At 46.0% G+C, this 13559-nt stretch overlaps 1 protein-coding gene across 5 annotated transcripts in view; it reads right to left on the minus strand.

Moving 5' to 3' along the window:
* The window catches only part of fgfr2 (fibroblast growth factor receptor 2), a 35859-nt gene extending 22544 nt beyond the window's left edge, over positions 1–13315 (minus strand). The window contains exons 1-4 of one of the 5 annotated variants that reach the window (XM_026356011.1): positions 12629–13315; positions 10435–10690; positions 3388–3645; positions 2953–3027 (exon numbers count right to left, since the gene is read on the minus strand). In XM_026356011.1, the coding sequence (XP_026211796.1) occupies positions 2953–3027; positions 3388–3645; positions 10435–10615 (514 nt within the window). In that variant the 5' untranslated portion in view covers positions 10616–10690; positions 12629–13315. The remainder of the gene's footprint in view (positions 1–2952; positions 3028–3387; positions 3646–10434; positions 10691–12628) is intronic. The other 4 variants (XM_026356009.1, XM_026356010.1, XM_026356013.1 and 1 more) reach the window with 4 other exon arrangements.
* Positions 13316–13559: the final 244 nt, after the last annotated feature.

Raw genomic sequence — 13559 nt, forward strand, 5'->3', positions numbered from 1 at the left:
CCCGCCCGTTCGCTCTGCACCTGGGAGTGTGATTGCCTAAGCAGATGGGGCTCAGAGGGAAAGAACAACTCAAAGTCAAACAACAAACCAAACGGTCCACACCATCACTTCCTCTCTGTAAATTAAGAGTACAAGCAACACAGGGAGTATCCAGATATTTATACAGACCACTACTGACTTATGTCCTTCTTTAAGTACCCTTCCCCCGACTCGTTTTCTAATCTGCATACTCCAATCTGCACCTCCCTTCATTTTCTCTGGCACGCACAATCGGAGTTGCGCATACTTGTATAGTAAAGTTAGTAAACTGTGCTCTTCCTTCCTGAATGGATGAATATGTTAAGTGGTCCAACTATAATTAGTCATCCCCCCCTCCTCTTTCTTCTTCCTCTTCACTCTCGCAATCTGCATTTATCTTCCTGAATCTTCACCTCTCAATGCCCTCCATTACTCTCTGCTCACTCTCACCTGTCATCACTCTGTCCCTTTAGACAGAGACAGATTAGGTGGAGACTTGCCCATCACGAGGCTGTCTGTCCAAAACTATGTCTCAACTCAAACTGGCAGCTGGGTCGGAGGATGAGGTTGGGACATAAAAGGTGAGCAGTCCTGTTTCCCATGCTCTCTGTCCGAAAGGGCAGCACTTCAAACGAGACAACCCTCAGACCTCTCTCCAGAGGATGCCAAACTTTCACTGGCTCAACTGCTGTAGCCTCCAGGAACTCCCGCCGCCCCCAAAGTGCATCCGGATCCCCACTCACGGCTGTTTATCCTAAGATGACCTGGGGTAAGCTGAGGTTATCTAACTCCTGTGCTCTGAGTCAAGAATTTTTTTTCTCTCCAAGCTCTCTAGGTTCCTTCTGAGAGCTAAATCCATCAGTGTCCTGTTTCACTAGTTACCATATATTGTAAAATATAAGATCACACTACTTAATTTGACATGTAAACTGAGTTTAGTTGCTTTTATTCTCAATAAAAGCTTAACTTTTCTCTAGGGGTGATGACTTCGTCTTCATCATGTAATCGGTTTACACACATTTATAATAGAAACATACAACTTTATTAATTTTTTTGCACAAATACATTTTTACTGATTAATTACCTTTTTTACGTCATTACTCAAAACAACATATATCAGGAAATCAGTAAAATCTAATAAGTCTGATGTTAGAAAAACCGCTGGCTCCTATATTATGCTGATGAGACAGGTTTGTTCGTCCATAAAAATCACAACATCTGCAGCTTTAACTAAAGAGGAATACACTCACAATGAGTGATGTAAAAAAAAAAATAAGTCAGCAAAAGGACAGAGACAGAGACAGCAACAGAAAGAAGAAGGCAAAACAACAACACCATCCGCTGGCCTCTCCCCCTTTTTTTTTTAGCTTTTTCACCGGCTTATGTCGTTCACCTCTTCTGTACAAAGACTAAAAACGCTCTGTTTTGCAGTGGGCTCATGCCCAACCCATTCTGAGTGCTCTAGAAGAAAGAAGAAAAAAAAAGCCACGAATGCAAAGCTACGCCCCACACTCTCCGCTCTCATTCCCTCCCACGCCTACATGCACCCACCACCAACTCCCCCCCCCCCCCCAGTCCTCGGCCCGAGGCCAAGTCTCCACGCCATGCTCAGAGAAGTGCTGGTACTGGTCCAGCAAACCCCCCCTCCTTCTGCCTATTTTCCCCTCTCCTCTTCTTCCCTCTTTCTTTTAATAATAATCTTGGTTTTGAATTTTCACAAACACACGCAGTGAGAAAATGCAACTGTACTGCCAGAACAGCTTTCCCTTTGTTTTCAAACAGCTTATTACCTCCAGAATGGCTGGATCGTTTCCCTCTCCCCCATTTTTTCCTCTTGCTGAGTTTTTTTTTTTCCCTCTCCCCCATATTTAATGTATTTCAGGCAATTACAGTCAGCCCAAAAGTGGAGGAGGAGGACTCACAGTGAGACCCAATGCGTGTGGAGAATTTTAACAAGATGTGGAAGCCCTCGTCTTTACTCCAGCCACCCCCCCCCCCCCCCCCCCCCCCAATTTTCTAAGCGTACGTGTATGTGAATTTGTGCATGTGAGCATGTGGCTACATGAACACAATACTAACCCAGATACTTGTATAGACAACTTTCTCTTCTCATACACACACAAACACACAGGCCCTTCAGGTGGCTAACTGGGTCCAGATGGGGATCTTTCATAATGGATGAGCCCAGCTGACTGACTGGCTGACTGACTGGCTGGTTGGCTGGCTGGCTCCATGAAGCCTGACTACCTGATAGATACAAGCTAAAGGAATGTCAGGAATCTCTGCATTCCCTGGAGCACCTAGCCCAGGAGACACACACATACACACAAACAATAGACCACAAATACTCTGAAGTCTCACAGTTTAGTTTAGTCCGGACCAGATTGCTAACATATAAAACAGCATAAGTGAGCTGACCTGAGTTTTGGTGAGATAAGCCGCCTTCTCTCTGAGCTTAATCATAATCACAAAGTCGAAACTGTGTTAATAAACACTGACAAAGCCAAGCAGATTATTTCACTTAGGGATTAAGACTTTAGTGTTTGGCTGCCACAAGTCAGGGATGTAATTAGGAATTCTTAAGAATTAGATATGGAGAGGCACGCTGCTTTGACATGTCCAAAATTGGCATCTGCAAATTTCTAAATTCCACAAATGTCAGATCACATATCTTACCTATGACATCCTTTTTGCACTGTGACATCATCACTGAATCACCACACATAAAACAGCTAGAGCATCATCATAGCATGCTGACTCATTTAACAGCTGAGAGAAAGAAACTTTAGAGATAGAACAGGGTACGACAGACGGGTGCACAGACCTTTAGTCTTTGCTTTATGTGTCTTGTTCAAGGATGTCTGATCTATGGAATCTGGTTAGTGTAGTGCATGACAACGAATTCATCCCTCCTTTCATTTCTCTAATACTCACTTAACTGCTCTCCGTCTGCCCCAGTATCCTCCGACCGCTCTGTATCGTCCTCATCATCCCCCGACGAGATGGCATCTGCACAGAGTAACCACGGTTACAGCCACCTTTCCACCCATACACACACACACGCACACACACATACAGTATAGTACGTAGAAAATGTTCAGGGTGTCAAATTCTTGCAAATTTGCAGATAATAAAATGCAAAGGAATTGCAAGAATGGGGTCATTGTTTGATAAATGTAGTTGTATGCTACTGAAGTCGTACACACACACACACACTCACTAGACCCCAGAGTTGATCAGGAACAAACATTTCAGGCTGACTACATTTACTCCATGGCCTCTTTGTGGACAAAACCTGCCCAACTCTACATCTCCAAACTCCATGTACTGTCCTCAACTGCATCCTCTCCTGCCTGATCCCTGACTCACCTGTGACATTCACTATGAAGCAGACCGTGTCTTTGCCCACACTGGTGCAGGCGTACAGGCCCGAATCCTTGGGCGTGGCATCACGGATCTGCAGCACCTCCTGCTCTATCAGTGTGCGGTTGTTGGTGCCCAGAGAGCTGCCGTCTTTGGTCCAGGTGATGGTCCCCGTCGCCGGCAGAGGGCAGCTCAGCTTCAGCACCTCCCCTGGGTGCACTGAGCACACCGTGGGCTTAGAAATTTGGTATTTGTTTGATGCCTCTGCAGAGCGAATGAGGGGAGGAGGGGGAAGAGGTTGTTGGGAGGGGGTAAAGATGGGAAAGGACAGGTTGGAGGAAGGAGAGGGTGCACAAGAAGGAGGAAAAAGAGGTGAGAGAGGAAGTAATAAGCCATAGTGTACGAAACAAAAACACCATATATCCCCCCAGTGGATGCACTTAAATTAAATTATGCAGGAGGAGCAATACAGAAAAGAGGAGGCCCATTTTTGAAGCTGTCACACCAACATGTCGTTACCACAAACCCCCAATCCTTTCAAATGGAGCCCTTAGAAAATACCACTGTTTTGATACCAAGTGTGCAGTGTGATTGGCACTTACAGATTCAGAGCATGCAGTTACGGCCAAAGCAGCATGTGTTGAGGAAAAAAACTAAAAACGATGTATTGTGAGCAGGGGAGAATTGGACATCGCTTACATTTAACCACCCTCCCCACAAACACCCCCTCGCGTTTAGCGTAGATGCCAAGTTGCCAAGTGTGTGTGGGTGAGTAGGAGCAGTATAGACAGATCTCTTCAGCCTAAATTAAAGTTATAAAACTCCAGCACGTCTGCCCGTCAGAAAGGAAAGCAGCCAGAAAGGTCCAGCACGGAAGCAGTTGTCAGGCAGGGGAAGGGAGAAAAGGGGGAGGGGGGACTTTTGTTTTTGGCTTCGACTCTGTGCCTAAGCTTCAGAAATCTTGACCTGGCTGTATTTTGAATCTTCTGTTTTCCATCTCTCTCTTTCATAACATGGCCATGGAGGATCTACAACCCCTGCACAAGATCTGACAGCCAAAGCAGAGAGTACGAAACTCTGCTTGACTCCAAAGTGTATAAAACCTTTCCTTCTGGGAGCAAATCCAAGTCCGCCTGTGAGTGCATGTGTGTACGCCGTGTCCTCTAACTTGTACAACTGCACCAAGAGAACAAGGTGAATGTCCAATAGATTACAGGGATTTTTGAGGATTCTGCATTAGGATGGATTTTATCCATATCAATGCAAACTCTAGACTGAGACCGAATGTTGAGCTAAAAGGGGGAAAACCTGACTGAAATACAAGTTGTCTTTTACCATATGCACCACGGCCAAATCCATTCACCCAGAGGCTCTTGCAGAACACACATTCATGCACAAGCGTGTACATTCACTCAGCTCAGACACGGACAGATCTCAACACTCTGCTCACTTTGAGCTGTGAGAAAGAACTGGAAGAAAGTTTTCTTCTTTATTGCAGTACAAAAATGTCTTAAATGGTGTGTGTGTGTGTGTGTGTGTGTGTGTGTGTGTGTGTGTGTGTGTGTGTGTGTTTTCTTCGGGGGAAACTGAAGGAAAAGGCAAAAAAAGGAGAGGGATTAGAAAGATTTAAGGAGGGTAAGCAGCAACAATGGAAAAGCATATGGAAACTCCAGTGCTAAACGTAGTACATGTGCAGTGTGGAGCTGAAGGCTGATAGGTGTAATTATGGAGGCGGTGGCACTCCCAGCCTTTCCTGTACCTCAGCACACCTTTTCAACAGAGACCCACTCCGATTATATGCCCTACATGTGCTTTAAATGTAAAGCACACACACACACACACACACACACACACACACACACACTCTAATCTCAGTAAGAAGGGAAAGTCATTTTGCCACAAGCCAGTGGCCGAGGCATGTGTGCAAGCCTCTAAATGTTCCCCCTGGGCAAGAAGACATAGGTGCAGGTACAGATCCGGTGCTGTCTTTTCTCTCTCTGTCTCACTTTCCTTCATTCCGGAAATAATTAACCCCTCCTTTGCCACCTAGGACTGAGTGTGTGGTCTGATAAGAGGTGGAGCTCCTGTGTTGATGGATGGGGGCTGTCACTGCTACCTTTTTACGACAAGGTTTTCCACACCGGAGGCCTTTGCTTCCACATTATTACTAGCTTCAGCTTTTTATTTATTGTTTAATTCTAGAGAGTCTGAGATGCCCTAACTACTGGAACACAAAGCAGTGTAGGCATCTGCTGGGAAGCCGGCAGGCGTGGATAACTTCGACTATGACGTAGCAACAGCAGTAGCAGTAACACCTGGAGCGTACCTAAACACTCACACACACACACACACACAGACTGGTTGAACTCTTTGTCAGCACATTATAGCTTCATAGAGAGATAATACGCATGCACTGCTAATAGAGGTGTGGGAAGAAAGGGGAGATGGAAGAGGGGGGGGATCAAGCACAGAGGAAAGAAAAAACAGGAGAAGGAATCTGTCCAAATGGTGCATCTGAATAAAGAAAGCATGCACGTGTTAGTTCTGCCTTCATCATTTTCTTATCTCTGCTCTCTCCATCTGTCCCACTCCATCAACTCCTCCTGCTGCTGCGTCCTCACCTCCCCTTCCGCTTTGCTCTCTTGGTCCCAAATCCCACACATCCCCACCCCCTCTCTCACCCCACTGACCTAACCCTGACCCTTTTCCAAACCTGTCGACACCCACAGCATGCCCGATTGTTCATGGGAACTTATGTCACGTAAGCAAACACACATACACACACACAGGGAGTGCGGCAAGAACCGAAAGCAACCCTGCTCATGCCAATAAAACACAAATAATAAATGTATGTACCAAATACAAGAACGTGCAGCACAGTCGCAGACTCGCTCGCACACACCTTGCTCCACTTGAAGAGAGTTTTACCGTCCCTGGATGAGTCCAGGGATGAATACTGAGTTGAAACACTTCACTGCAGATATTTCATCTCTGCAAAGTTTCATCCCCCTCTGCACCACAGGAGGGGGTGGGAGCTTCTCTATCTATAACACACACACACACACACACACACACACACACACACACACATATACACAAACTTGAGTTCTATCAAACAGCTTTCTCCTCCTCCCTCCCTGCCTCCATCACCACTGTTATTTTGTCTCTCTTCTCCTGAAGTACCTCTCCATTTCAAAACCATCTCTCTCTTCTTGTCTGACAGCTATTACATCTGTCTATTAGGTGTGATAGATTCAGGCTGTCCACTCCTTCTCCTCATTCTCACCATCTTTCCTGGCAAGAACAATTTTCTGCTGGAAATCACAGCAGGCAATTTTCACCAGTGTCTCCTTCACATCTGTCTTGTTTCTGTCTGTCAAATCAGCCAATGCCAGGCAGCGATGTTGGCGAAGTGACAAGACGGACTTTGCTATAGCCCTGGAGCTTTTCTTACATACACAAGCTTATGAGTTCACCTCTGCAGAGATGCTTATTCAGCTGCCAGTCTGTTCTGCCATCTCCTCCCTGTCGTGTTCTGCACAATGGGATAGGTGGACTAAGTGTAATGACTGCCATCTCCTTGCAGATCACACTCAGCATGAACACAGGCCAACAGGCACACACACACTCACACACAATGACAAATCACATTATCTCTGCTGCCCTTCTTTTCCCTCTTTTTTCCTCTCCTCTTTTCTCTGTTTCCTCCTCACATATTCAAATACCCAGACGTTTATCCCCCTTTTTTTTGTCTCTTCCTTCTTTTCTGATGTCCTTTGACATTCAAATCCCTCCTTAGTTTTTTTTTTTATTTTTACAAAGGAGCAGCTCCACAAACTGACTTCTGCTGGCATCCATGGCAACAGCCCTTCCAGTTCAACCACCCCTTTACCCCTCATCAAGGAATTCCCTGAACCCTAGCCGACCCCTTGAACCCACTGGCTACCCCAAATCTTCTTACATCAGAGCCTGAGTGGCTCTAGAGCCGAGATTCCTTTTACCTTGGAAGAGGAAAGATATTTTACTTGCTTTAATTAGGCTATGACATTAGCTTTGTTTCTACCAGACATCTTTATTTTGCTCATTTTGTTCATTGTTTTCCTCCGTCGTCCTGTACATGGACGCGTGCGGCCGGCTCGGGTTCCTCTCTGTCTCGTGCTGACAGTCCGCTGAGACCTGAGGCACAAGCTGGCACAGGTAGCAGCTCTTTTCAGCCTCTTATCACACAGGTGTGAGGTTGAGCGGTGGAGTGACAAGGTATTCTCTGGCACATCAGCCAAGGCAAATAACAGTCCACACACACACACACACACATGCAACGACAACAACAACTAATACACTTAAACTTCCAGCCTACTGCAGGCTAATAAAGTCATTGTGTGAGGTCCGTATATTCAGCCCAACTGTTCCCCCCTCCTGTCACACCACTGGCTGGACACACTGCATTTGTTTAGAGTTCAGTTCCATTGCCATCACCACACACACACACACTCTGTGTCATTAACTGGCCGGCTGACACTTTTATACTTTTACAACTACACTCCTACTGTGCAGATAGCATGCTGCTACACAAAGATAATCTGCCTGCAACACTTTTACATTGCCACCTTCCCTCAGAGGAACACACACTGATGTACACCTACTGAACGATCTTATTAGCAGTCCACAGTCATCATGGCTGTTAAAGAACACAGGCCGTTGTTACTTTGTTCCCTTCAGCTGGCTATACTGTGCTGACTACTGTGCCCAGAAACTCTCTAAGAAATAAAGCATGTCTTTTGTCGATAAGTATCCCTTTCTTGTGTCTGTTGGAGAATGAAAGCCATAATGTAGCTGTTATTTATTTAACCACTCAGCTATTTTGAAGTGTTTGTCTCCATGCTGATCAGAGCATTTTTGAAGAACAGAGTTTGGCAGTTAGTACAGCGAAGTACAGCCAAACCATGAGCTGACTTTTGTCAGCTGTGCTCGCATTCAGCCTGCGTTCCAATGTGCCTGGTGCCACATTTATTCCACATTACATGCAAAGAGGGGCCTGAACAGACCGCAGAGCAGAAAATGTTAAAGACAGACTTGCACACACATATCTTTGTGTGTTTCGTACCATTGTTATTCAGCTCAGTCAGAATATTTTAATCACTATGCAAACAGAGAGCCTTGGACAAGGTAAACACTCCCGTAGATACTGAAGTGGCTACAGCAACAACAATGGGTCTGTTGTGGAGGCCTTAACCAGTGAGCTCGCTCTGCTTCTACTGTTACAGCAGCCACAGGTAAACAAACTAGCAGGGCCACCAGAGGTGCAGGCGTGGGCTCTATAGAGACAACATTGATATGCAATCTGATGAATCTACAGCAATTACTGCTCCCACACACAGGCAGCGGTGGGACCAAGGCTGCTATGCAGAAAGGGGCGCATGGGGAGGTGGAAATCCTTAACATCTCTGTAGGGGAGTGCTATTAGAACAGAGAGGGTTGGTCCAGCCAATCTGTCTCCTTAACATATACAGTATGTGTGTGTGTGTGTGTGTGTGTGTGTTAGGTGAGAGCAGTGGACACGAGACTGCAACAAACTGGAGCTGTGAAACACGCTAATTCAATCACACACAGCGGCGATTAAAAAAATGTATGTTTGCTATGTGCAGAAGGGAAACTCAGGATTAGATAAGCAGGCCAGGTTCTCTGTGGCCTGTTGATCCTCCATCATGTGACCCCCAGGTCTAGCCACTTAATCTCTAGTCACATGACTTCACCGCTGCCCTGCGCTATGTAATCTCTCCATCTAAAGGAGAAGTCAAATATGCACAAATCCTCTTAGAACCTTCCTGGAGGATTGTATAACTCTCAAAAACTCCCCGTGTCCTCTCTGTGGTCATGTAGCGTAGCGTTCGGGCCATGCGCTCTGAACCCAGCGGCTTGGAGCCAAACAGTCTCAGACAGAGTAAGGACGACGACAACTAGAGAGCAGTCTCATCAAGGTAGATAACAATAACTGACCTCTAGGGCAAAGGGCAAGAGAAGGTGTAGAGTGTGTGTGTGTGTGTGTGTGTGTGTGTAGAGACAGAAGGAGATGGGGGGAGGTGGCTTAAAAAAGTGATGCTCTGTTGTTGGCCTAACTTACAATAAGCATGCCGATTAAAGCCCCAGAACAAAGAGCTTTGGAATGTGAGTTACCGTCCATCACAACAACTCTAATAATTATCTCGTCTCTGACCAAAAAAGCCACAGAGAGGCTTTCTGCATTACAGAACATGACCCTTCACTAAAGGGTTTCTCAAAGGTTTTGGTTTTGTCTGTTTAAAAAAAACAGTAAAATTCACAAACTGCAGAAAAATGGAACAAGGAACTGTTTTGATTCGCAAAAACAAAGCAAGGCTCTTAGCGGTGTATCCTAATTTCTCCCTTTCTCTCTCTCTCTCTCTCTCTTTGTTCTTTTTTCTAGGTAAGGAGGCCATGAGAGAGATGCCAGCATAAACACCGTCCCACCCTCCTTCACAATTCTCCCACACAGGGTCACAAACCAGGCCTTAACACTCAAATATACGCTTAACTACCGCAGACATCAGCATGAGACACTGAACTGAAGTGTGAATCACACATCCAGTATTAAGGAAACCGTGTTTACATGCTGGGGTTAGTTGTTTCCTGTCTGTTTATTTGTTTTAATCCCCATCATTCATTCCACTGATTAGATTTTTGAGGCACTTGAACTGATCGAATGACTTTAAAAGTTCAAAAACTAAACTAAAAGAAGATACAGCAGAAATTAGAAAATGAGTTCTTGTGTTACAACAGAAATCTTAAAATCCTCATTTTTGCTAAAGGCCCATGATGAATTTTGATTGATTCACGTTAGATTGGGTAACGACAATAAATGTGATGAAAAGGATACAAAGGTTAAACCAAACTCACGTCGAGTTTAAGGGTAAAACAAACAGGCAGAGGTACAGACGGGCCTGTGTCTGCTCTCTAACAAACCAACAAATGTTTTTATCCGCTGCTACACCTCCTACACTTTTCTTTTCTGTCCCCTTTCCACCCTCTGCTGCTTACCTTCAGGTTCCAGAGTGGCCTCCTCCTCCTTGGTGGCTGTGAGGGGCGGCCTGGCCACACTGACGGTCAGCAGAGACAGCAGGACAGCAGCCAGGAGCCAGGCCCACGAGGCCATTCCGTTAGTGGGGGGCAGCGCTCCCCATACCCCCTTTCTCCACCTCCCCCTGGACACTGATCCCATCTGAGGGGGTCCGCCCAACCATCAACTGCTGCGGGGTCGGCCTGTCACTCACTGGAATTCACCCAATCACCTGGGCTGAGAAGTGAAAGAGTGAGAGAGAGAAAGGAGGAAGAGAAGGTGGCGTCGGCGTGATGATTGAAGACAGTGACAGGGAGTGTGAACAGAGAGGTGGCAAGAGGGGGAAAGAAAAAAGAAACATATTAGTATAAAACTATTCCTCTAAACTCCAGCAACTTGCGTCTGCACAGTTTTTCCCTCCGGCTTTTATTCTTGACACAGTGGGACAGAAAAATATGAAGCAAGAGAAAGAAACAGAGAGACAGTGTTTCAAAATGCTGTCCAACAAGCAATGCCACAGACATACCGAAGCTGTGAGGCACCAGCAGTCAACAGGTAACCACCCACTGTACCTGGATCTATAATTATATGCAAAAAAAAATGTGTTTTACAGAAACCAATTAACAGTAATTGCTCTGTTAGTCTTTGCAGTTTCACCAGTTAGATGCCTGCATGAGTCACACAACTGCAGATCAAAGTTTATGAAAATGTCACCTCACAAATCTGATGTGGGGAAAAAAATGCATGATCTCCTTCGTTATTTCACCACGCTGCTTCTATTTTTGATATCAAATGATAAGAGAATCCATCATTAGCCGATGACAATATGCTTTGAAAATATCCCTGGGACCGGACAGATAACACATGAGCCCAAGTGGCACCAGTTTCCTCCCGTGCGCAACAGATGCGCCAAACCTGTTGCCCGCGCTACAGCATACGTGTTAATTGTGTTCGTGAGGGGGTCCTATTGCATTTCCGTGATTTGATTATAAAGCCAGCCAGGCTTTAATTCAAATGCAGTATTGAAGTGTGGGGACAGACACACCAGCACACCGCTCTGTTTAGCCAGACATCTGCGGCTGAACCCCGCTCAAGTGTCTCTGGAGGTTTTGGTGAAGTCACGCTTCCCTGCGCTCCTGCTGCTCCAGCTGGACGCATCGATTGGTTTTACCCGCAAAAAAACACGTGTAATCTGACTTCCAGAGAGCAGCAACCCTGCAAACATGCACATCCTCGTTTATCTTTGATTCGGCCCCCGGGGGCTACAGGAGCACAGGACGGTGGATGCGCACATGGTGTCTGGGTGCACCCGTGAGCTTTTATTAGTTTTTACATCGTTTTTTTTAAACAGTAAAATACCTGTTATTCTGCAGCTATATCGAAATGTTAACAACTAAAAAAAAAAAAAGAGAAGAAGATTTCAATGTAAAACCAAAGCAAACGAACCAGAAAAACAGTTTGGAGAGTTGATATAAAGTGGTTTTCAACACTAAACTGCTGCTGACGACATATCATTTGGACTTCGGGGGACTTTGCTCCACACATGATCACAGCCTTCATTTAAACTCGGGCTCTGAATGAAGTTTCTTGGCACTGGGTGAATTCCTATTGAAATTCAAATCGGTTGGCTTTTCCACAATAGGGGCTCGTTTGGAGCTGCTCAGTGATTTAGGGCTCCGGCACCAAGCAGTGAAAAAACAACTGCGGTCACGGTGTAATTGGCACCATAAATGTAGAAAATTAAGAAAAGTAATAAATAACCAGGACACTTGTTAATGAGCCCTGGAGTGATAAGACAAGGTGCCTGTGTTCAAAATGAAATGAGGATGGAGTTCACTTTTAGGTTTAAGGGATAAGAGACAATATATAAAACATGCAAATTAAACATCATGGTGGATCTAAATATAAGAAATGAACACAGTGTATGTGTTTACCTGACAGGAGTTAGGGGGGGAAAGTAAATTCAACTGGGCTATACGCAATAAAGTCATATATTCATTTTGCTGTGTGACTGCATGATAAAGAGCAACAACAACCCCCCCCCCCCCAAAAAAAAGAACAAAGCTTTTCTACTATCTGTTTGTCATGACAGCAGAAACGTAGACAGAAGAGATACTGAGGAAGTTTTAGACGTTTTCCAGCTGAGTTTTTATATCGTAAACAGCAAACACTCACCAGGGAGGATTCAAATCGTGGAGATCTCTGTTTTGGCATGCACAGATAAGGGAGGAGAGAGCATGAGCTGAATCCAGAGGGAGGAATGTCTCCAACTCCACAATGCACCAAAAAAAAAAAAAAAAAATTAAAAAAAGAAAGAAAAAGAAACAGAGAAATGTGCGAGGCGCTGCCTGCTTTTCAGTTTACTAATCCACAATCAGCCGGCATCAGCTCAAATCTGACAACAGCAGTATATTCCACACTCGACCTGCAGCGTAGTCCGATGCCATGCACAGAAATCCGACTTATCCTTCGAAAACAGCTCGAAAAACCCAGAGTGCTGTCCCCGTCCCCCCCACACCACCACCACCACCAGCAGCAGCAGCACAAACTTTCCTCCCCGTCACCAAGTTTCTTCTAGGGCGCAAAACATGCCCAGTGTTCCCCGATCAGCGCACTTGTCCACTCAACAGAAAGTTTGCAGCCTTACTGAGGAGGTCTGAAGTGTGTTTAAAATGCGCCAGCAGAAATCTGTCCCGTGCAGGACGTCCTAAAATCCATCAGCGTGCGTCCCCCCCCCCTCTCTCTGCTGAAAAGTGCGTCTTTGGCGTCTTCTTGCCTTCTTCCGCGGACAGTCCTCGCACTGTTCCTCAGACGCTTTGTCAGGTTTTACTAGGTTTCTTTTTTCCTCCTCCTTACGTCTCCACACACTGCCCTCCTCCTTCACTCCAGTGGGTGTCAACCCCCCCACCACCCACCCCACCTCATGCGCCCCCAGTGTAATTCGAGCCGCTTCCTGGCCGCAGTGCCTTTGGGCCCTGCCCTCCTCCGCAGCTGCAGCGCTGCCTGCCTGGCTGTCCTGCGCTCAGCTTGCTCAGACCTGGTCCAATGCGAGGGCCACTGCTGCGCTCCGGAGCCGTCAGACCGCGGTAACTACGCCCCTCAGTGG

Source organism: Anabas testudineus, chromosome 15, assembly GCF_900324465.2.
Source record: "Anabas testudineus chromosome 15, fAnaTes1.2, whole genome shotgun sequence".
NCBI lineage: Eukaryota > Metazoa > Chordata > Actinopteri > Anabantiformes > Anabantidae > Anabas > Anabas testudineus.